General features: G+C 34.0%; 1 protein-coding gene across 3 annotated transcripts in view; it reads right to left on the bottom strand.

The window, feature by feature from the left end:
• LOC143252107 (Ig-like and fibronectin type-III domain-containing protein 2) overlaps positions 1-23025 on the bottom strand; it is a 163909-nt gene continuing 140884 nt past the window's right edge. For all 3 annotated transcript variants that reach the window (XM_076503754.1, XM_076503752.1, XM_076503753.1), the window contains exons 23-27: positions 19497-19648; positions 6690-6819; positions 3077-3106; positions 2381-2547; positions 1-838 (exon numbers count right to left, since the gene is read on the bottom strand). In XM_076503754.1, coding sequence (XP_076359869.1) covers positions 701-838; positions 2381-2547; positions 3077-3106; positions 6690-6819; positions 19497-19648 — 617 coding nt within the window. In that variant the 3' untranslated portion in view covers positions 1-700. The remainder of the gene's footprint in view (positions 839-2380; positions 2548-3076; positions 3107-6689; positions 6820-19496; positions 19649-23025) is intronic.

Below are 23025 nucleotides of genomic sequence, written 5' to 3'. Positions count from 1 at the left end.
TTCTAGGTATATTCACTCTTTATTGTGCTTCAGTAATAACACTTTTATGCAAATTTTGGAGAAAACGTTTTCGTTGCATAATTTTCGATATATTACCTGTAATTAATTGTTTATTACCTCCATGATGTGATATTATGTAATCAGTTTTTCTCACAAATAACAACTTTGTGGCACTTACGCATGCGATACTGACCTACGAGTTTTCGAAAACTTTTACTCGTGTGAAGACTGAGTGGTCAGAGTTAATTAGTAAATTACATTCAATAATTTTCAAGTTAATATAAAAACAAACATTAATGTATATAATCAATTCACTTTTCATTTAGATAATTTTTAAAAAAGTCAAATACGTGATGCTGAGTTTCATATTGTTTTCTTACCCTTGAACCCTACACCATTTTCAAGTATTATATCTCAACATGGAAACATTTTACAGTTCCAACGTTTTAACCACATTCCGTTGTATACCATGAAATATAATAAAATTCACAAACTTCTTGGTATGTTTGATGAATATCCGCTACTTCAATGTGTTGGAGAAATAATCGCTTCTTCTCCACTGGAAAACTTCTTGAATAACTTGCCAACCTTTAGGTTACTCCGAGATATGTCTTAGTTAAAACGAGAAATTAAAAGATAGCAGAACTTATTTAGGAGTCTCCAAACGGTTATTATTATTATTAAGTTGTATAATTACTTCTCATATGTGTTTGGGTTCTTCATACAGATTAGAAATAGCTCGGGTGTTGTTCACTTGACTTTCACTGTTGTCTGACTGTCCACTACCAAGTTCACCGATTTTGTCAACTCCTGCTTCATTTGTCGGTGGCATTGTGTTCTGAAAATCACACCAACATAGTGAACAATAATTGAATTATCCGTAACTGGATATATAAATTGTACTGAAACGTTTTATGAAAGGTGAAATGGTCCTAAATCATAAAGATACACAAAGAAAAACACATTTGAAAATATATAATATTGTGAGATAATAGATTTCAAAATTATATTTTCATCAACAGAGGCGAAATTAACACATTTCTCGATGAAAGTTTGAAGATCACGCCTGATAATTAATTTGCATTGATTTTATCTTGTGATATTTAGAATAATTATGACCCTAGAGGTAAAATACGTCATAATTATGCATCTGACAAGATTTGAGGAATATTTTATGACAGTTTCATTCAGCTCATTTTTTTCTTAATATTACAAAGCTATAATGTATTATGACTACTTATAACAACAGTTCCACTTGAACCTCTAGTTTTAGGTTCCTTCAAATACTGTTATACCTTACACAACCAAGCAATGAGTTTCAAGCCACATCGTAAACCATGTTCAAACGTTTCTTCAAATCTTCTAAATACTATGACAACAGTTTTGCTTGAAACTTCATTAGAATTAAAAATAGACCAATGACCCCCTCTCACAACCTCCACACCGTCGTTGACCAAACGTTATAAATGAGGGTTCATGAACACCATTCAGGATTTCGACTCGGGATGGTCCATTGTTCCGCTTTCTGCTTAAGCTGACAAACTAATGCCTCCCGTTGTACTTCGAGTGAAGATGAGTTTTTCCTAAACTATTAGTTTTAAAACTACGGTTATGTTAAATGCGCCTAGTTTTTTTTTTCAGATTCACTTTGTACTATATAACGTTTTCAAGCGTGCACATAATTCTTCCGTGTACTATATTCTAAATTTTAACAAATAACAGTTTTGAAGTTGTTATGATATTTATTCAGTAAAAATTATCTCATTTCTCCGTTTGTAATAAGGCAAAATCAAGTATCTTTGACATACTGAAGTGCCACCTAACGGCGCAGTGGCATGTCAGCATACTTGTAACACTGGAAACCAGTTTCGATATCCGTGGTAGGCAGATCACAGACAACCTATTCTATATTTGTGTTTAATTACAAATAAAGATGTTGAAGTCACAGTGTAACCTGTGACTGCAGTTGAAATAAACCTTTGTTTCTTTTTAAAGTTTTGCTGCAAAGCTTACAGTTTTATCAAAGGACTACAGTACAAAAACGGACATATTTTTTTTTAACTTATAACCAACGTTTCAGCTCTAATGTCAAGGTTTTTTAAAAACGTCAATTTGTATTAAGTTGTAAGCAACATACCTGTATTCTACACATAAAAATGTATGTATGTTTCTTTACTACAGTCCTTTGATATAGGAGCACAACTAAATTGTTGTGAAATACAGATATCATTTAAAGTCATATGTTGTTAAATTCCTAAAGCATGATATTACACCGATTTCTTCGTAAGTATTTGAAGAAGCATTAGTTTCAAGTAATTTACGCTTAGAAGATAACTATATTTGAACATATAATGATTGAAAGTGATGAATCATATTCTACCTGTAGAGAGATGCTATCTTTCAGAAATGTTGGATTTTCAAAAGACACTCCAGTAGATGCCCGTTTTTTATTCCGTCTCCAAACACAGACTCCACCTGCCGTTAATAGAATTACGAATGCAACTGCCACAATAGAACTAACTACTTTCACAGCGATGTCTGCTGCAGCTGCAAAGACAAGGAGAGACTGTATCATTACTGATAGATTGAAAGCTTTCTGTAAAGACAAGGAGAGACTGTATCGTTACTGATAGATTGAAGGCTTTCTGTAAAGACAAGGAGAGACTGTACCATTACTGATAGATTGAAAGCTTTCTGTAAAGACAAGGAGAGACTGTACCATTACTGATAGATTGAAAGCTTTTGTAAAGACAAGGAGAGACTGTACCATTACTGACAGATTGAAAGCTTTTTGTAAAGACAAGGAGAGACTGTATCATTACTGACAGATTGAAAGCTTTTGTAAAGACAAGGAGAGACTGTATCATTACTGATAGATTGAAAGCTTTTTGTAAAGACAAGGAGAGACTGTATCATTACTGATAGATTGAAGGCTTTTTGTTTAGTGGCTGTTTCTGTGGTGAAAAGTGGATAATTCACCAATGTATATTAACAGCAGGGTTACTTTACATTTGGTTGTATTTTGCTAATTGAAACATCATAAACTATAGTTATCATAATGCTTTATTGGACTTACCATCTGAATGTTTCAAGAAAGTTGGATCATCTGTAAAAAAGAAGTGTTCACATAAGTAACTAAATATTTTCCTTTGCTGCTACAAATATACGTTACAATATCTGACGAAAATTTAAACACTACTCAAAGTACTAACCATTGTATTATTCTTTCTGTAGAACTTAGAAAAGGAAACCATACCAGCTCAATTTCGAACGATACTGACGTATCTCTCTATCATACATACACACGTTGGTAAAAATAAATTGTACGCATTTACTGAGTAAGTAATTATTTATAATTAAACCTAAAATTAAATCTCACTCAAATGTTGCTAATATTTGGTTTGTTTTAATTTCGCGTAAAATTACTGGAGGGCTATCTGTGCCAGCCGTTCCTAAGTTAGGAGTGTAAGACTAGAGGGAAGGCAGCTAGTCATCACCACCCACCGCCATCTCTTGGGCTACTCTTTTACCAACAAATAGTGGGATTGACAGTTACTTTATAACGCCCCCACAGCTGAAAAGGCGAGCATGTTTTGTGTGACGGGGATTCGAGCCCGCGATGGTCAGATTACGAGTTGAGTGCCTTAACCACATGGCCATGCCGAGCCTGCTAGTTGTTTTACCATATTTTGTTATATGATGTTTTCTTTATATTTTTGCTTCGCATCAGAACCAGAAAGATATGTTTTAAGTCATTCTGTAAATGCTAGTATTTACTTTAAATGAGCTTATAATAAACGTTAGAAGAAAATAAACTGGAAAAGTTTAGTAAGTTAAAAATGACTTATAGGTATATGCCATCATAAGTTTAGTATATAGCACAATTACATTTCTGCATAAGAATAATTAATAAGCTGTTCAACGTGCATTGTTTAAAAAAAAAAAAAAACACAATAAGTTGTATTAGAAATACAAAATGTGGTTTAAAGAATAAATTACGTCGTTAAAATTAACATGTTTTGTAGCACACATATTATGTGAACACAATGGCTGAGGACGTCATATGAAACATATTTTTTAACTTCACTATATCGTTAAAATTCCTGGTCGGTCATGCTCTATTTTACGATAAGATCTGCAATCCAGTTTCAACTCCAAGATACTCTTTTGTAAGGTTGTTATGTTCAAGTCAAACTGTTCCTCCTTGCAAAATTTCTATAATCTATTCAACGTACAAGAACGACGGTTTAAAGAGGCGAGTTAACCAGCAAGTCTTTAATTTCCTGAGGTAAGCGATGACTGACAGATACGTCGCGAAAATAACTTGCGTATTAGCGACTTGTAACGTTTTTACAGAAGTCTCTTTTTGATTATATTGCATACTGTTGTTTGGGGCTCGGCTCGTGGTCGGCCTTTGTCACTACCCTTTATATTCGTATATTCCCACCAGTTACGACACGTCGCACTTTGCTCACCATGATTTGTTCCATGTATCTTTCTGGTGCCTAATGTTGATTCACATTCCATTTAGGCCCAACATGGTTAGATGGTTATGGTGTTCGACTCGTAATATGAAGGTCGCGAGTTCGAATCCCTGTCACACCAAATATGCTCGCCCTTTCAGCAGTGAGGTCATTATAATGTAACGGTCAATCCCACTATTCATTGGTAAAAGAGTATCCCAAGAGTTGGCGGTGGGTGGTGATGACTAGCTGCCTTCCTTCTAGTCTTACACTGCTAAATTAGGGATGGCTGGCGCAGATAGCCCTCGAGTAGCTTTGCGCGAAATTAAAAACAAACCAAACCAAATTCCTTTGTTATGCAAAACCATTAAATACAAAGAATATTTCCATCTTACAATTCTAAGTCCACTATCTGAACACAATACAATCTGAACGTATTACTAGTTTGTGTCGGGAAAGACTATTATATATCTTTCACAAAGAAATTATAAATTTTCCGTGGCATCACACAACCTCCGAAAATCTCAAATGTCAAAATGTAGTTCGATACTTTTCGTTTCAACTTTATATCACCTGTGGTTCTTATCATGCAACTTACTGTCTTACATATTCTAATTAATTTTAATATAAAGTACTCCACTCTTTGTAGACGGCCCCGGCTAAGTAAAATAGGCAATAAGCAGTAAAGGGCTTACTCTGTTTACATTAAATTAGTTTTTTCATCACTGATTGTACAAATCAGTACAGTTACATATGCATTAACATAAAGCTGTTTACATGGAGAAATCAATACCGAGTCATAGACGCCAAGATAAACCACACCAAACTTTATGTGTTCATTTATACTTTTTCAGGTCTCCTGCTGATACGGCGATAACTCTACGGAGTTACAACGCTAAAATCAGGGGTTCGATTTCACTCGGTGGACTTAGCAGATAGCCCGATGTGGCCTTTGCTGTAAGAAAGCATACTCATATTTTCTGTACTCCATTTAATGAACTTATGATAGGCCGCGCAACATTTCGTGAAATCGTAAGATATTTCGTCCAAATCGACTTCATTACATTGTCAGACTAACAGAAAAAAAACATCTTCTGAAATTCTTTTAATCTTTAAATATAATAAAGTGGAATATTAAACTACATAATGTTTAAGTATCTCCCTTTTCTTTTCTTCCAGGTGGTTAAGGCACTCGACTTGTAATCTGAGGGTCGCGGGTTCGATTCCCCGCCACACCAAACATACTCACCCTTTCAGCCGTGGGGGCGTTATAAAGTGACAGTCAATGCAACTGTTCGTTGGTAAAAGAGTAGCCCAAGAGTCGTAGGTGGGTGGTGATGACTAGCTGCCTTTCCTCTAGTCTTACACTGTTAAATTAGGGACGGCTAACACAGTTCGCCCTCGTGTAGCTTTGCGCGAAATTCAGAAACAAACACAAAAAGTTATCGTACAACGCTTATGGGGTGAGATAGAACAGAGGGTATCTTAGTTGTAATTATACACGTGTTTCAAGAATATCAGAATTATATTGATTGTTAACAAAAAACATTTTCTAAAAAACCACACAGTCACATCGAAATTATCTTCATACGCTAACACTTAAGCCTTTTATTGAGGGAATACAGTACAAAGTAGACTTTATTATACTCTATACATGGAGGAAAAAATCGTAAACTTATTCGAATATGTCAAAAACGTGCATTTAATGCAAGCTAGTATGTTTACCAGAATCTGTGAAACACGCTTTAGTTTGTACTGCATCAGTGGAAAAGATCTATACAACGTATAACATAAACTGTTCCATTAAAACACAAACGTTATGTTACTCGCTGGTACAACGGTAGGTCTACAGATTTACAAAGCTAAAATCAGGGTTTCGATTCCCCTTGGTGGACTCAGCAGATAGCCCGATGTGGCTTTGCTATAAGAGAACACACACCCACGCAAAAATTAAAACACTCGTATATACACCCCTTTCTCAATAAATACACAGAGAAAATGTGTAGTAGAGTGGATATATAGCAAGCACACATTAACACAATAATGTAATGAACTTTCCAATGTGCATATAAAGAAATTATATGTGTATCCTTCACCCATTAGTGACAATATTTAAAACTTAACCTCATAAGTGAAACGGTATAGTAAACTTTTAACATTATACTGTAGGTAATAAACATGTACAAATTACCATGAATGTTAGTCATATTTTAGTTTAATACATACCAGAGACAGTGAATTTAACAGGCTTTGTTTTATCACTAATTCCATAATGGTTTCCTGCTTTCACAAAAAGCTGATACGTAATACCAGGCGTAAGGTTGTTGACTTGAAGTGCAGCTTTTGTGGTTTGGTTCTATAAAAAAAAAAAAAAATTTCAAATTAACAACCTTAAAACAAGGGAAATCATGAGATGTTTGTCTCTTCCATTAAACAGTTAGATTTATGTTCATATTACTAACACAATTATTTTAATGTAAACTTTTGTTCATTTTATTCCGTTATACTTTAGCGAGTTTTGTAACAAGTTTGAAAAACTGTTATAACAGATTTGATGTTATTGTATGTCATCATACACTATTTGTAATTTACAAAATAAAAAGTCCATTCATCATTCCTGTTTTATTGGTACTTGTAACTATTTCTATAAAGTCCATTCATCACTCCTGTTTTATTGGTACTTGTAACTATTTCTATAAAGTCCATTCATCACTCCTGTTTTATTGGTACTTATAACTATTTCTATAAAGTCCATTCATCATTCCTGTTTTATTGGTACTTATAACTATTTCTATAAAGTCCATTCATCATTCCTGTTTTATTGGTACTTGTAACTATTTCTATAAAGTCCATTCATCACTCCTGTTTTATTGGTACTTATAACTATTTCTATAAAGTCCATTTATCACTCCTGTTTTATTGGTACTTATAACTATTTCTATAAAGTCCATTCATCACTCCTGTTTTATTGGTACTTATAACTATTTCTATAAAGTCCATTCATCATTCTTGTTTTATTGGTACTTGTAACTATTTCTATAAAGTCCATTCATCATTCCTGTTTTATTGGTACTTATAACTATTTCTATAAAGTCCATTCATCACTCCTGTTTTATTGGTACTTATAACTATTTCTATAAAGTCCATTTATCACTCCTGTTTTATTGGTACTTATAACTATTTCTATAAAGTCCATTCATCACTCCTGTTTTATTGGTACTTATAACTATTTCTATAAAGTCCATTCATCATTCCTGTTTTATTGGTACTTATAACTATTTCTATAAAGTCCATTCATCATTCCTGTTTTATTGGTACTTGTAACTATTTCTATAAAGTCCATTCATCACTCCTGTTTTATTGGTACTTATAACTATTTCTATACAATCCATTCATCATTCCTGTTTTATTGGTACTTATAACTATTTCTATAAAGTCCATTCATCACTCCTGTTTTATTGGTACTTATAACTATTTCTATAAAGTCCATTTATCACTCCTGTTTTATTGGTACTTATAACTATTTCTATAAAGTCCATTCATCACTCCTGTTTTATTGGTACTTATAACTATTTCTATAAAGTCCATTCATCATTCCTGTTTTATTGGTACTTGTAACTATTTCTATAATGTCCATTCATCATTCTTGTTTTATTGGTACTTGTAACTATTTCTATAAAGTCCATTCATCACTCCTGTTTTATTGGTACTTGTAACTAATTCTATAAAGTCCATTCATCACTCCTGTTTTATTGGTACTTATAACTATTTCTATAAAGTCCATTCATCATTCCTGTTTTATTGGTACTTGTAACTATTTCTATAAAGTCCATTCATCATTCCTGTTTTATTGGTACTTATAACTATTTCTATAAAGTCCATTCATCACTCCTGTTTTATTGGTACTTATAACTATTTCTATAAAGTCCATTTATCACTGCTGTTTTATTGGTACTTATAACTATTTCTATAAAGTCCATTTATCACTCCTGTTTTATTGGTACTTATAACTATTTCTATAAAGTCCATTCATCACTCCTGTTTTATTGGTACTTATAACTATTTCTATAAAGTCCATTCATCACTCCTGTTTTATTGGTACTTGTAACTATTTCTATAAAGTCCATTCATCATTCCTGTTCTATTGGTACTTGTAACTATTTCTATAAAGTCCATTCATCACTCCTGTTTTATTGGTACTTATAACTATTTCTATAAAGTCCATTCATCACTCCTGTTTTATTGGTACTTATAACTATTTCTATAAAGTCCATTTATCACTCCTGTTTTATTGGTACTTATAACTATTTCTATAAAGTCCATTTATCACTCCTGTTTTACTGGTACTTATAACTATTTCTATAAAGTCCATTCATCACTCCTGTTTTATTGGTACTTGTAACTATTTCTATAAAGTCCATTCATCACTCCTGTTTTATTGGTACTTATAACTATTTCTATACAATCCATTCATCATTCCTGTTTTATTGGTACTTATAACTATTTCTATAAAGTCCATTCATCACTCCTGTTTTATTGGTACTTATAACTATTTCTATAAAGTCCATTTATCACTCCTGTTTTATTGGTACTTGTAACTATTTCTATAATGTCCATTCATCATTCTTGTTTTATTGGTACTTGTAACTATTTCTATAAAGTCCATTCATCACTCCTGTTTTATTGGTACTTGTAACTATTTCTATAAAGTCCATTCATCACTCCTGTTTTATTGGTACTTATAACTATTTCTATAAAGTCCATTCATCATTCCTGTTTTATTGGTACTTGTAACTATTTCTATAAAGTCCATTCATCATTCCTGTTTTATTGGTACTTATAACTATTTCTATAAAGTCCATTCATCACTCCTGTTTTATTGGTACTTATAACTATTTCTATAAAGTCCATTTATCACTGCTGTTTTATTGGTACTTATAACTATTTCTATAAAGTCCATTTATCACTCCTGTTTTATTGGTACTTATAACTATTTCTATAAAGTCCATTCATCACTCCTGTTTTATTGGTACTTATACCTATTTCTATAAAGTCCATTCATCATTCTTGTTTTATTGGTACTTGTAACTATTTCTATAAAGTCCATTCATCATTCCTGTTTTATTGGTACTTATAACTATTTCTATAAAGTCCATTCATCACTCCTGTTTTATTGGTACTTATAACTATTTCTATAAAGTCCATTTATCACTCCTGTTTTATTGGTACTTATAACTATTTCTATAAAGTCCATTCATCACTCCTGTTTTATTGGTACTTATAACTATTTCTATAAAGTCCATTCATCATTCCTGTTTTATTGGTACTTATAACTATTTCTATAAAGTCCATTCATCATTCCTGTTTTATTGGTACTTGTAACTATTTCTATAAAGTCCATTCATCACTCCTGTTTTATTGGTACTTATAACTATTTCTATACAATCCATTCATCATTCCTGTTTTATTGGTACTTATAACTATTTCTATAAAGTCCATTCATCACTCCTGTTTTATTGGTACTTATAACTATTTCTATAAAGTCCATTTATCACTCCTGTTTTATTGGTACTTATAACTATTTCTATAAAGTCCATTCATCACTCCTGTTTTATTGGTACTTATAACTATTTCTATAAAGTCCATTCATCATTCCTGTTTTATTGGTACTTGTAACTATTTCTATAATGTCCATTCATCATTCTTGTTTTATTGGTACTTGTAACTATTTCTATAAAGTCCATTCATCACTCCTGTTTTATTGGTACTTGTAACTAATTCTATAAAGTCCATTCATCACTCCTGTTTTATTGGTACTTATAACTATTTCTATAAAGTCCATTCATCATTCCTGTTTTATTGGTACTTGTAACTATTTCTATAAAGTCCATTCATCATTCCTGTTTTATTGGTACTTATAACTATTTCTATAAAGTCCATTCATCACTCCTGTTTTATTGGTACTTATAACTATTTCTATAAAGTCCATTTATCACTGCTGTTTTATTGGTACTTATAACTATTTCTATAAAGTCCATTTATCACTCCTGTTTTATTGGTACTTATAACTATTTCTATAAAGTCCATTCATCACTCCTGTTTTATTGGTACTTATACCTATTTCTATAAAGTCCATTCATCACTCCTGTTTTATTGGTACTTGTAACTATTTCTATAAAGTCCATTCATCATTCCTGTTCTATTGGTACTTGTAACTATTTCTATAAAGTCCATTCATCACTCCTGTTTTATTGGTACTTATAACTATTTCTATAAAGTCCATTCATCACTCCTGTTTTATTGGTACTTATAACTATTTCTATAAAGTCCATTTATCACTCCTGTTTTATTGGTACTTATAACTATTTCTATAAAGTCCATTTATCACTCCTGTTTTACTGGTACTTATAACTATTTCTATAAAGTCCATTCATCACTCCTGTTTTATTGGTACTTATACCTATTTCTATAAAGTCCACTCATCACTCCTGTTTTATTGGTACTTGTAACTATTTCTATAAAGTCCATTCATCATTCCTGTTTTATTGGTACTTATAACTATTTCTATAAAGGCCTATGAAAGCAAAATATTAAAAGCTAGAGTTTATTGAATGTATTTCATACAAAACAATATTATCAAAATGTGTCCTAATATGAACTTATAGATTCCATAAGAAAGCAAGTTAAACGTCTGGAATCATAAAGAAAAGCCCGAAATGAAACTTATATTTATTCATACCACAGATTTGAAAACCACACTATAACAGTGATCTGAAAATAAATTTTAAAAAATAAGGCAGGTATAATATGTTCGTATTCATTTTATTTATGTGAACGCAGAAAATGAACAAATAAATGTACGATGAATGTTACTTAAGGTGTTTGATTTTTTATAAAAAGTGTTTTATGCTTACAATGACTGACTGATGATACAGATACAACTGTATTTGTAAGACTTACTTTTGACAAGCAATATAAAGTATTTTATGGGGAGACATATACAACTAATACTTTCACAACGGGGTCCGGCATGGTTAAGGCGTTATACTCGTAATCTGAGGATCGCGGGTTCGCATCCCCGTCGCGCCAAACATGCTCGCCCTTTCAGCCGTGGGGGCGTTATAATGTGACGGTCAATCCCACTATTCGTTGGTAAAAGAGTCGCCCAAGAGTTTGCGGTGGGTGGTGACGACTAGCTGCCTTCCCTTTAGTCTTACACTGCTAAATTAAGAACGGCTAGCGCAGATAGCCCTAGAGTAGCTTTGAGCGAAATTAAAAAACAAACAAACCTTTCACAATGGAATGTGAATATGCCTTCATGGCTCGATTTAGAGATATAAAACAATGATTGTCCTTCAGAACGTTTCAAGGTTAAATTAATGGAAATGCCAGGAAAAATATCACAAAACTGGCATCTGACGGCAAATTACGATTCTTTTTGTAATTAGAATGGAGGCAAATGTATGCAGTTTAGAAATAGTAGAAAACAAGGCTGCGAGTACATTTTTACGGCAGTAAAATAAAACATATATTGTTTTTTTTGGTTTTTTGAATTTCGCACAAAGCTACTCGAAGGCTATCTGTGCTAGCCGTCCCTAATTTAGCAGTGTAAGACTAAAGGGAAGGCAGCTAGTCGTCACCACTCACCGCAAACTCTTGGGCGACTCTTTTACCAACAAATAGTGGGATTGACCGTCACATTATAACGCCCCCACGGCTGAAAGGGCGAGCATGTTTGGCGCGACGGGGATGCGAACCCGCGACCCTCAGATTACGAGTCGCACGCTTTAACACGCTTGGCCATGCCGGGCCGAAACATATATATTCAGTGCCTCTGTTCCATATAAATAATATATATTAATATAAATAAATTAAAAATAGGAAAGGAAACTTAGTACACCTATCCACCTTGTTCAATAAATATTAACTGTATATGTGACTTCGTGGGCCTGGCATGGCCTAGCGCGTTAAGGCGTGCGCTTCGTAATCTGAGGGTCGCGGGTTCGCGCCCGAGTCGCGCCAAACATGCTCGCCCTCCCAGCCGTGGGGGCGTTATAATGTTACAGTCAATCCCACTTTTCGTTGGTAAAAGAGTAGCCCAAGAGTTGGCGGTGGGTGGTGATGACTAGCTGCCTTCCCTCTAGTCTTACACTGCTAAATTAGAGACGGCTAGCACAGATAGCCCTCGAGTAGCTTTGTGCGAAATTCCAAAACAAACAAAATATGTGACTTCGCAAAACCAAAAAGTAAACTATGGCAGGACCAAATTTTCGATAATACGACCAAGCTATGACACGAAGACACAATCTTTACTTTTGAGTAAAAAGTGGTATTAAAGTTCCCGATTACAAATATAAGAAAAGTTATTACTTTGTTTACTTTATTTTTTAGAAAATTAAATTAGCTCTTAATTTTGCGTGGTTAATCCTTTAATGAAAGAGCAGACACGTTCTTGAAAAGTTTCAGTTCACAGTAAAGTTATAACTGGAGTGATCAAGTAATGGTTATTGTTTGGTACAATCATCAAACATTATGTACTTAGGAACTAGCTGATACAAGTCGAGTGAAATGTAAACATACTTTGGAAACAACTTCGCAAATTGGCCAACATATATTTTACCGTAACTGATTTCTCAGTTAGAGGTAAACCTCAATTAATAAAAAAAAAGATGTTTTAGAGTCTCAGCTGCCTTTAAAACTACCTCCTTCATCGTCCATCGAATTTATTCCGATGTCCACAATTACGCATTATTCTCTGGCACTCAAATCATTGTTCTAGCAAGCTTCTTCAAGAAGACCAAAGGCAACTGGTAACTCTTCACAACTTTACTCAAACTTTCTATTGTACATGTACGTCAGCTTACAAGACCATGCGCAAGCTGAGCAAAGATTCAAAAATTTATTGGTGCTGAAGTAGGGGACTTAATAGGTATGTGTTCGAATGGGATTGTTGTGATTTTCGCTTTCTCAGCATCTTTTCTCATACATACTACATGGCCAAAAGTGTGTGGACACCCGACCATCACACCCATATGTGTTTGTTGAACATCTCTTTCCAACATCATGGACATTAATATGGAGTTGGTTTCCCCTTTGCTGCTATATTAGCCTCCACTTTTCTGGGAAGGCTTTTCACTAGAGTTTGGAATATCTCTGCGGGGATTCGCTCCTATTCAGCCACAAGAGCATTAGTAAGGTCGGGTGAGAAGGCCTGGCTCGCAGACGGTGTTACAATTCCTTCCATAAGTGTTCGATGGGGTTGAGATCAGGGCTCTGTGCAGGCCAATCAAGTTCTTCCACACCAGCCTCAGCAAACCATGTCTTTATGGACCTCGCTTTGTGCACGAGGGCATTGTCATGCTGAAACAAAAGGGTCTTCCCCAAACTGCTGCCGCAAAGATGGAAACACACAATTCTCTAGAATGCCATTGTATGCTGTAGCATTAAGGTTTCCCTTCACTGGAACTAAAGTGACAAACCCAAACCATGATAAACAGCCTCAGACCATTATTCCTCCTCCACAAAACTTTATAGTTGGCACTATGCATTCAGGCAGGTGACGTTCTCTGGCATCTGCAAAACCCAGATTCGTCCATCAGACTGCCAGACGGTGAAGTGGGTTCATTACTCCAGAGAACGCGTTTCCACTGCTCCAGTGTCAAATGGCAATGTGTTTCATAGTACTCCAGCTGATGCTTAACATTCCGAATTGTGATCTTAGGCTTGTGTGACGGCTGCTCGGCCATGGAAACCCATTTTATGAAGCTCCCAACGAACAGTTCTTGGCCTGACCTCGTTTTCAGAGGCAGTTTGAAACTCAGTAGTGAGTGTTGCAACTGTGGACAGACGATTTTAACGCGCTACGCGCTTTAGCACCCGGCGGTACCGTTCTGTGAGCTTGTGTGGCCTACTGCTTCGTGGCTGAGCTGTTGTTGCTCCTAGACATTTCCACTTCACAATAACAGCACTTACAGTTGACCAGGGCAGCTCTAGAAGGACAGAAATTTGATGAACTGATTGTTGGAAAGGTGGCATCCTATGACAGTGCCACGTTGAAAGTCACTGAGCTCTTTAGTACGACCCATTCTACTGCCAATGTTTGCCTATGCTGTATGCTTGATTTTATGCATCTGTTAACAATGGGTGTGGCTGAAATAGCCGAACATACTAATTAGAAGGGGTGTCCACGTAGTTTTGTCCATGTAATGTAAATCTTCGTAGGTTTCGAAGTGTGGCAGGAAGCTTGTGAAGTTACATCATCTGAGCATCTGGTAACTTCTAATCCTCATTTATTATTTTACCACAGTAAAAGGAAATAAGATCAGTTTCATCATAATGGGTTTCTGGTGTAAAAAGTGAGCTATAATTCTGTTGGATGTACAAGACTGTTTAGTTCAAGAGTTGTTATTTGTTTTGAAGTGATTTGATACTTAATGGTTGTTTACTTTTCATAGCAAGTGTTAAAGGGTAATTATTTTGAGGGTGATAGGTTTTGTTGCGTAACTCGATGCGAGCCGTACAATTGTGTATGCAATTTAACTGTTGTACTAGGCTTTTGTAATACTGTTGACGTCATCTTACTCGAATCTTCTAAATTTATTTCATTATGTGAATATTGTTGTCATTATAGGGCTACATATTTCTATATTTTTCTGTCGCGTCTTATAGATACGTGCAAATATAGAGTTGAATAAAAAAGATTAAGTTAAAGTAAGTTAGTAAAAGTAAACGTGAAAAAGTGAAGTTAAACTAAGTAATTGCCAGTTTAGTCATAGGTGGCGAAATGTAAAATTTGTATTGTAACAGCAAAGATACAGAATGATAATTATTTTTACTAATATAAAGGATAAACCTGGAGGAACTAAACACATTAAAGATTGACATGACATCTTCAGTCACTACAAGAGCTCAAGGGAAGAGACATCAAAGAGTGATATCAGTGATACCCTGAATGAAAGTTTAGGGAGTTGGAAGAAACCTGAGAAGAAAACTATTCTATTCAAAAACTTCGAGACAGTGCTTGAGAGAAAGTCGATCAAAACACAAAAATGAATTACACTTACAAAATATAAGACCAGGAAGGAATATTGAACCAGAACCATCAAAGCAGTTTTATTAGTGAAACTAAATACATCAAAGGTAATAATAATTACTTATATAACATTTGCTTAGTAAAGTTTTTTGGGTACTTACAGTTGTATTTAGGTACTGCTGAATGACTAAGATGACTTATTAAGTTGGACGTATATTTGGCAAAATTACATTACTTACAGTAAGTGCAAGACAGTGCATCCGTTAACCCTAATTTGTCTTATACATTTAATATAGGTGAAAACTAAGTACTGAGACCGAATTAAATTATCTATGAGTCGCTACTTATATTGGCTTTTTGAAAATGGTTGAGGAAGAGGGTTATACAGTGACATGATGGATGAGGATATCTTATAGTGACTGCTTGATATCTATTAACGTATTTGTTCTCTAGACAAGAAAAGTGTGAGTGAGTCTATTGAAGAATAGAAGATTATACTGAAGTGAATCCTATAAAATAAAGACCTGTGTATTTTGTGACGTATATTATTAGGTAAATACAACATATATTATTCTCTGACAGCATATTTCGTCTTCACGAAATTCGTAAATCTCCCTAGAATTCTAATTTGGTTAATATTAAATCTGGTCGAGAGCATGAATAAAAGTCCAGCCAGAGTGGCTACTCCTTATTCATTGGTCATCCCAGGAAAACCATTTGCTGTTTTATAAAACGGTTTCGTGATGTACTGTTTTCTGATTGGTCATATGCAAAGAAAATTAGCTTTATGATAGCAGATTTTTTAAAACTGTTCCTGATCTTGGAGGAAAATAATTCATCTATTTGAGAGTCAATACATGTTAAGTTTGCCCATGTGTTACTATTTCATTTATTAATTGTCCTGATCAAGTAGGGTAGCTTCCCCTAATCTTTATATATAATTGTGCAGTCGTTAAAATATCTTACAAATCAAAGAATTGATGTTATGGAATAGCAAGGTTAATCACCTGACATCGATCTGATCGAACATTTATGAGCTGAGTTAGACAAATTTAAAAAGGCCGCAAACCAAACATTGAAGAATAATTTTTTGAAATACCTATAGGAGGATGGCAGTCAGTAACTCAGGAATATCTGTATAAACTCATTGAAAGCACACCACGTCGATGTGAAGCAATACTGAAACCCAAGAAATGCTGACTAAATATTAACTTGTGAAGCTGGTTTTTGTTATTTTGAGTTTAATTTTTTACATTCGATTATTAGAGATAAATTTGTTTAATCCTTTTGTAGGCTAACTGATCTAAATAAGATCTAAGAAACCACAGCAGCTGTACAATACTTTATGAGAAAATGTAACTCAAATCACTTCAGGTATTTACAAAAGCCAGTGTTAAAATTAGGATTTGAGATCATATTTGAACAGATCTGAAAATATACACTTTTATATATTTTTTGTTATATATTAACAACGTTTTGAAGGTTTGTTTTCTCCACCCTTATAGATAGTGATTATAATTGATTTCTTCAACTTTTGTTTTCATATAATGTTAAAAACATATTGGCCACTTTTTCTTTTGGAGAAACTGAGTCAGATAAAGCGTTTTACATTCAAACGATTTTTTTTTTAATTTAGCGCAAAGCTACACGAGAGCTATCTGCACTAGCCGTCCCTAATTTAGCAGTGTAAGACTAGAGGGAAGGCAGCTAGTGATCACCACCCACCGCCAACTCTTGGGCTACTCTTTTACCAACAAATAATGGGATTGACCGTCACATTATAACGCCCCCACAGCTGAAAGGGCGAGCATGTTTGGTGCGACGGGGATTCAAACCCGCGACGCTCAGATTACGAATCAAACGCCTTAACCCACCTGGCCATGCCGGGCCTATTCAAATGAAAGTATAACCTGCTTAGCAAACGTAAAAGGTCAAAACTTTCTAAACTTAACGTCCTGCCCTGTTTATCAAGCCAGTCAGTGAATATGAAACATATGACTCATGTCAGGAATAAGTCGAAATAGATCATGTCAACGGAAAACAAATTGAACATAGTAATAAGCGAGCTCTAGACGAAGAGGTAACAACAGTAGCTATTAATACATACATCTTTTAAACGTTGCTGACTTATATAAAAGTTAAAGATGAAAAGAATAAACATTTTCTGGATGATATAGAAACGAAAAATGCCAATAAAAAGTATGATTCAATATAGAAGCAAAAACTAATGGATTAGTGAAGTGTCTTGTAGATGAATAGTAGATCAAATAATGAATAATACGTGTGCATAATGTGGTATAACAGGTGTCTTTTTAAAATGTTTATTTTACTTAAGACATATACCGAGCCTGGTACAGCGATATGTCTCCGGATTTACAACGCTAAAATCAGGCGTTCGATTCCCCTCGGTGGGCTGAGCATATAGCTCTTTGTGACTTTGCTATAAGAAAAACACACACACACATATACCGAATTCTACGTATTGATGAGATATTTTACATTTTATGCCTATAGATCAGGAAATAACAACACTGTCTGCCCACAGGAAGACCATCAACCTTTGAAAAACGTGTGCAGTTATATATAATTCCACATGTTGAAGAGTGTATGCAACCATACGAGATTATCATATAATACATCTTGTAAGACCATCTGCATATAGAACCTTAGCCATACCATCATATCAGCCTTTGTAAAACATATGAAACTGGAATGAACAAACAGTTATATGGGCGTAATTTGTATGAAAGCTATTTCAGTAAATTTATAAACTATGATGCTTATGGTACAAAAATGTATGTGTGATGCCTGTTAGTTTTACTTACAAGATAGAATATTTGGCTCTGAAGAAACGCTAGTTTAATATAAGAAAACTGTATATCAATTATATAATTTTTAATTGAAAAGATAATTCATGTTACAGAAATGTTGCTTCAAATTCTTTGAAATAATTGACGAACTATAATTAATTATATAATTATAATTGAGTCTTTTTGTTATGATAATACTCGTTTGTGTGTTTGGCAAACTAACAAGTTTCAATGAAGTTTTGAAAGGTATGTGAATAGAATGCCTAGGTGTAGAAACGAAAGTGTTTTTTAGTTTAGAAAAACATGGGGTCAAACTACGTAATCTTATCATAGTAATATGTGATCACGTGATGACCTTTTTATATCCTAACGGTCACCTATCTTGACATCAGTGCCTACCCTATTTGTATGTGTGACCACGTGACGACCTTTATATTTCCTAACAAACTGTAGTATTGACAGTAGACAATCTCAAAGTTCTATTTATATATAATATCAAGTGAATAGTGCGTGTTGCTATTCTAGGTAACAGTAAAGTTAAACAGCAAGTCGTTCATTTATTATATTTAGTTATAGCAAAAGGAAATAATACATAGAGAGGTAAATAAGCGTCCTGTTCAGGATAATAAAAGCTTATAAAGAAAATTGTGGTTATAATAACTGCCTCATTTAAATAATGTAAAACAAAAACTGATTTATGTTATAATAGTTATCTCCTTGGCTTGTGAAGGCTAAATAGCTAGTGTGTTAAAATACTATGAACAATGTTTGCTTTTGTAACACTACCTTTAGTAATGATAACTTCTACTCAAAGAAACATTGTAAAATATATGTATAAAGACAAACTGGTGAAGGTGAAATATACTTGAATAATTGTAACAGAAATGCTAAATACTGAAACTAAAACTGTAATCAGTATACTAAAACAAAATTAGTCGTCTTGTTCGATATCAATAAAAAAACGTTAGCTGTGATAAAAGTTTTCAACAGCGAGATACAAGCGCCATCTAGTTCTCGAAAAACAAAAAATATAATTAAATATAGAATTAATGAATTAAAGTTTTTTTTTATACTTACAGTGGTTGTATTACTTTTAGAACATAATTAAGTGCATTCCCGTTAACATGGGTAGTTATTCTTTTAATTTTTAAAACTTAATCATTGTAGCTAGAATATAGAAATCAGACTTACTGTAGACCTGCTTTCTGAGCCTTCATGTTTCCAGATGACTCGGTACCATTCAACAAATTGGGGATTTTGAAGAGGTGGATCCCACTTCACTTGAATCACTCTAGGGCTGAGCTGGGCTACACGAACATTTTTTGGAGGTCCAGGTATGACAGCTGTCAAAAAGAATTGCACAGTCTTAAAATGAGTTATTAAAATATTTTTTGTAAGTATTGGATGACAATGTACCTTTTGTTGCATGTAGAATGTCATGACTCCCAATCTCCTTCAGCAAATATTAAACTCTGACTCCCCAAACACTCATTGACACTTTTATTAAACTCCTGCAATATTACAACTTCAGTCTCCTATGAGAGATTTGTTCTCTTTGGGAAAATGAAATTTCTACGATTGATGAAATAGCCCTTTCTGTCCAAACTCTAAATCTATGTTCTCTTGTCCTTCTATCCTCTACATTTTATTTCGAATATTAAACTTTCTGATGCATTAAGCTTATAATAATTTTGAAAATTTCTATTAGAACACCTTGATTCTTTTCTTTTCAAGGTAGAACAAATTTAAAGATCCTATTTTGTCCTCAAGTGATAACCCATCACTCCCTGAAATAATTTTAGTTATCCTTCCTTGAATCTTCTCCAAAGTGACTTCCTTTTCAAGATAAAAGAACATAATTGAATCGTACAATAATTTAAATGAAACCTGTGACATAAGTAAACCAGCATCATTAAAAGTATGCTAACTTTATCACTTACATCAGCACACTGTTTTAAGGCTTAAGAATTGTGTTAACTACTACACGAATATTATATTCTTCATTTATAAAATTGAAATTATTCGTAACTAAATTTTACATGTTAATAACTTACATACATGATTTTGCACATTTCATAAGTTTGTTTGTTTGTTTGTTTTGAATTTCGCGCAAAGCTACTCCAGGGCTATCTGCGCTAGCCGTCCCTAATTTTGCAGTGTAAGACTAGAGGGAAGGCAGCTAGTCATCACCGCCAACTCTTGGACTACTCTTTTACTAACGAATAGTGGGATTGACGGTTATATTACAACACCCCCACAGCTGAAAGGGCGAGCATGTTTGATGTGACGGGGATTCGACATTTCATAAGTAAATACACTTTTCTTTGTCTTTGTCCCACCCACATCTGACTCTCTCAGATCCAATTTTTTTATAACAGCAACAAAGAAAAAAACTTTTGTATATTCCAATGATAAAACTGTAAGTAAGGAATATCTACAATCCCAGAAGGCACCATTTGTTGTATTAACTCAGTTGGACTGAAATGAGTCATTAATAACAGCTTTTTCTTCTTTTCATCTAGCACCTAAATTATTTAAAAATGTACTCAAAATCCGAGTAAATTACATCTACTTACTTAGCTTTATTCACAAGTAATATGATAAAAATAGATTAACAGGTTATTAAGACAGTTATTCCTTTTGTAAAATTATATTGACTGTTTGATAACATTTTGAATATCGTTAGGTGATCCTGCAAAATATCTGTAATAAAATCTAATCGGGTACACGCGCGTTACAAGCTTTGTATTGTATTTTAAAAGGCCCGGCATGGCCTAGCGCGTTAAGGCGTGCGCTTCGTAATCTGAAGGTCGCGGGTTCGCGCCCGAGTTGCGCCAAACATGCTCGCCCTCCCAGCCGTGGGGGCGTTATAAAGTGACAGTCAATCCCACTATTCGTTGGTAAAAGAGTAGCCCAAGAGTTGGCGGTGGGTGGTGATGACTAGCTGCCTTCCCTCTAGTCTTACACTGCTAAATTAGGGACGCTAGCACAGATAGCCCTCGAGTAGCTTTGTGCGAAATTTCAAAAACAAACAAACAAACGTATTTTAAAAATTATTATAGTTGTTTGTTTCCTTTCTATAATTTTATCATTATACTTGTGTAGACATAATATTATCTGTAAATACAGTTGAAATAATCTTTATACAATCTAAGTCCAAATACTGATATTAGCATACACGTGAAATAGTTAATTTTCTCAGTATAATGTCCCCTAGTAGCACAGCAGTATGCCTGCAGACTTACAACGCTGAAAACCGGGTTTTGATAACCGTAGTGGGGAAAACACCGTGTAGTTTTGTGGTTAATTCAGAACAACAATAACAACAGCTATCTGTACAAAATTCGATGTACAACAAGATTTAAACACTTTAAACACGAGAAGAAAATAATATATTGGAAAGTTTATTTCAGTTTTATTATAAACTAATAGTACATAATTTAGAGATATGCTGTTATAGCTGCTACACTGAGAATTCGGGCCTCATCTTCTAACTGTGCAAGTTCGCTTTTATTTAGAAGTTTCGTTCATCATCGCCTCTGGCTAAGTTCTTAAACAAATTAAAATAGACAAATAGCTGTGCTTTCGGGTATATTCTGCGAATAATTCTTTTCAGCTGATTCTTAATAATCAAAGAATAATTACCCATATAAAGTAAACCATCAACCAAAGAATATTTATGTACATCAATTATCCATGTTATATCAACACTTCACACATTTAAATATCTCAGATGTACAATATAAGTGACATACCTGTGATGGTAGTATAGTTTTAAACTATTGTTGGCAGATTTTCAACTATTGGTTTTAGTGAAAATATAAAAAACAGATCGGCAAGAACTAGCTTTTGTCTTGAATTCATACAACGCCGTTGTCTTGATCATAGTGTTGTCCATGCAAAACAAATTAAGACCTTTTAGTGAATAAGTTCATTAAATTAGAACAGAAACATAAAATCATTGATTTTGGAATATTCAATTAGTTGTAATTGTAATTGTACTTCAAATCAGCACTCAACTTTAGGCCCAGCAAAACCAGGTGGTTAAAACGCTCGACTGGTAATCCGAGGGTCACGGCTTCGAATCCCCATCACACCAAACATGATCGCCCTTTCAGTCTCGGGAGCGTTATAATGTGATGGTCAATCCCACTATTCGTTGGTAAAAGAGTAGTTCAAGAATTGACGGTGGGTGGTGATGACTATCTGCCTTTCCTCTAGTCTTACATTAGTAAATTAGGGACGACTAGCGCAGATAGCTCTCGTGTAGTTTTGTGCGAAATTAAAAAAAACCTAAAAACTCAACTTTATGATCTGTTCCAACGGTACACATGTGTATAATGATACTTTTTTAAGCCTAGCACAACGTACACTTCAACAGTTGTATTTCGTGAGAACACTCAAAACCATTTTCTAGGTTGTATGTATTTCTAGAGAACTTCTTCAAAAAATCAACCATAGCTTTGTTGTAAGTTTTAATGTTTGATACCGTAAGTCGCAAGGAATTTGCGAATTTTTTGATAACCCATAAAAAGTATACGTGGTTGACTCCTGATGGTCTAATATTTAAATATAATGTAACGTTCAATCTCACTATTCATTGATGGAACGATAGTCCAAGAGTTGACGGTGGGTGGTATCCACTAGCTTCCTTCTCTCTGATTTATCATTACTAAATTAGGAACGATTAATGCACATAACTCTAAAGTAGCTTTGTGCG

Source organism: Tachypleus tridentatus, chromosome 6 (genome assembly GCF_004210375.1).
Source record: "Tachypleus tridentatus isolate NWPU-2018 chromosome 6, ASM421037v1, whole genome shotgun sequence".
In the NCBI taxonomy this organism is placed as follows: Eukaryota; Metazoa; Arthropoda; class Merostomata; order Xiphosura; family Limulidae; genus Tachypleus; species Tachypleus tridentatus.
This window is presented reverse-complemented; position numbering and strand designations above follow the sequence as displayed.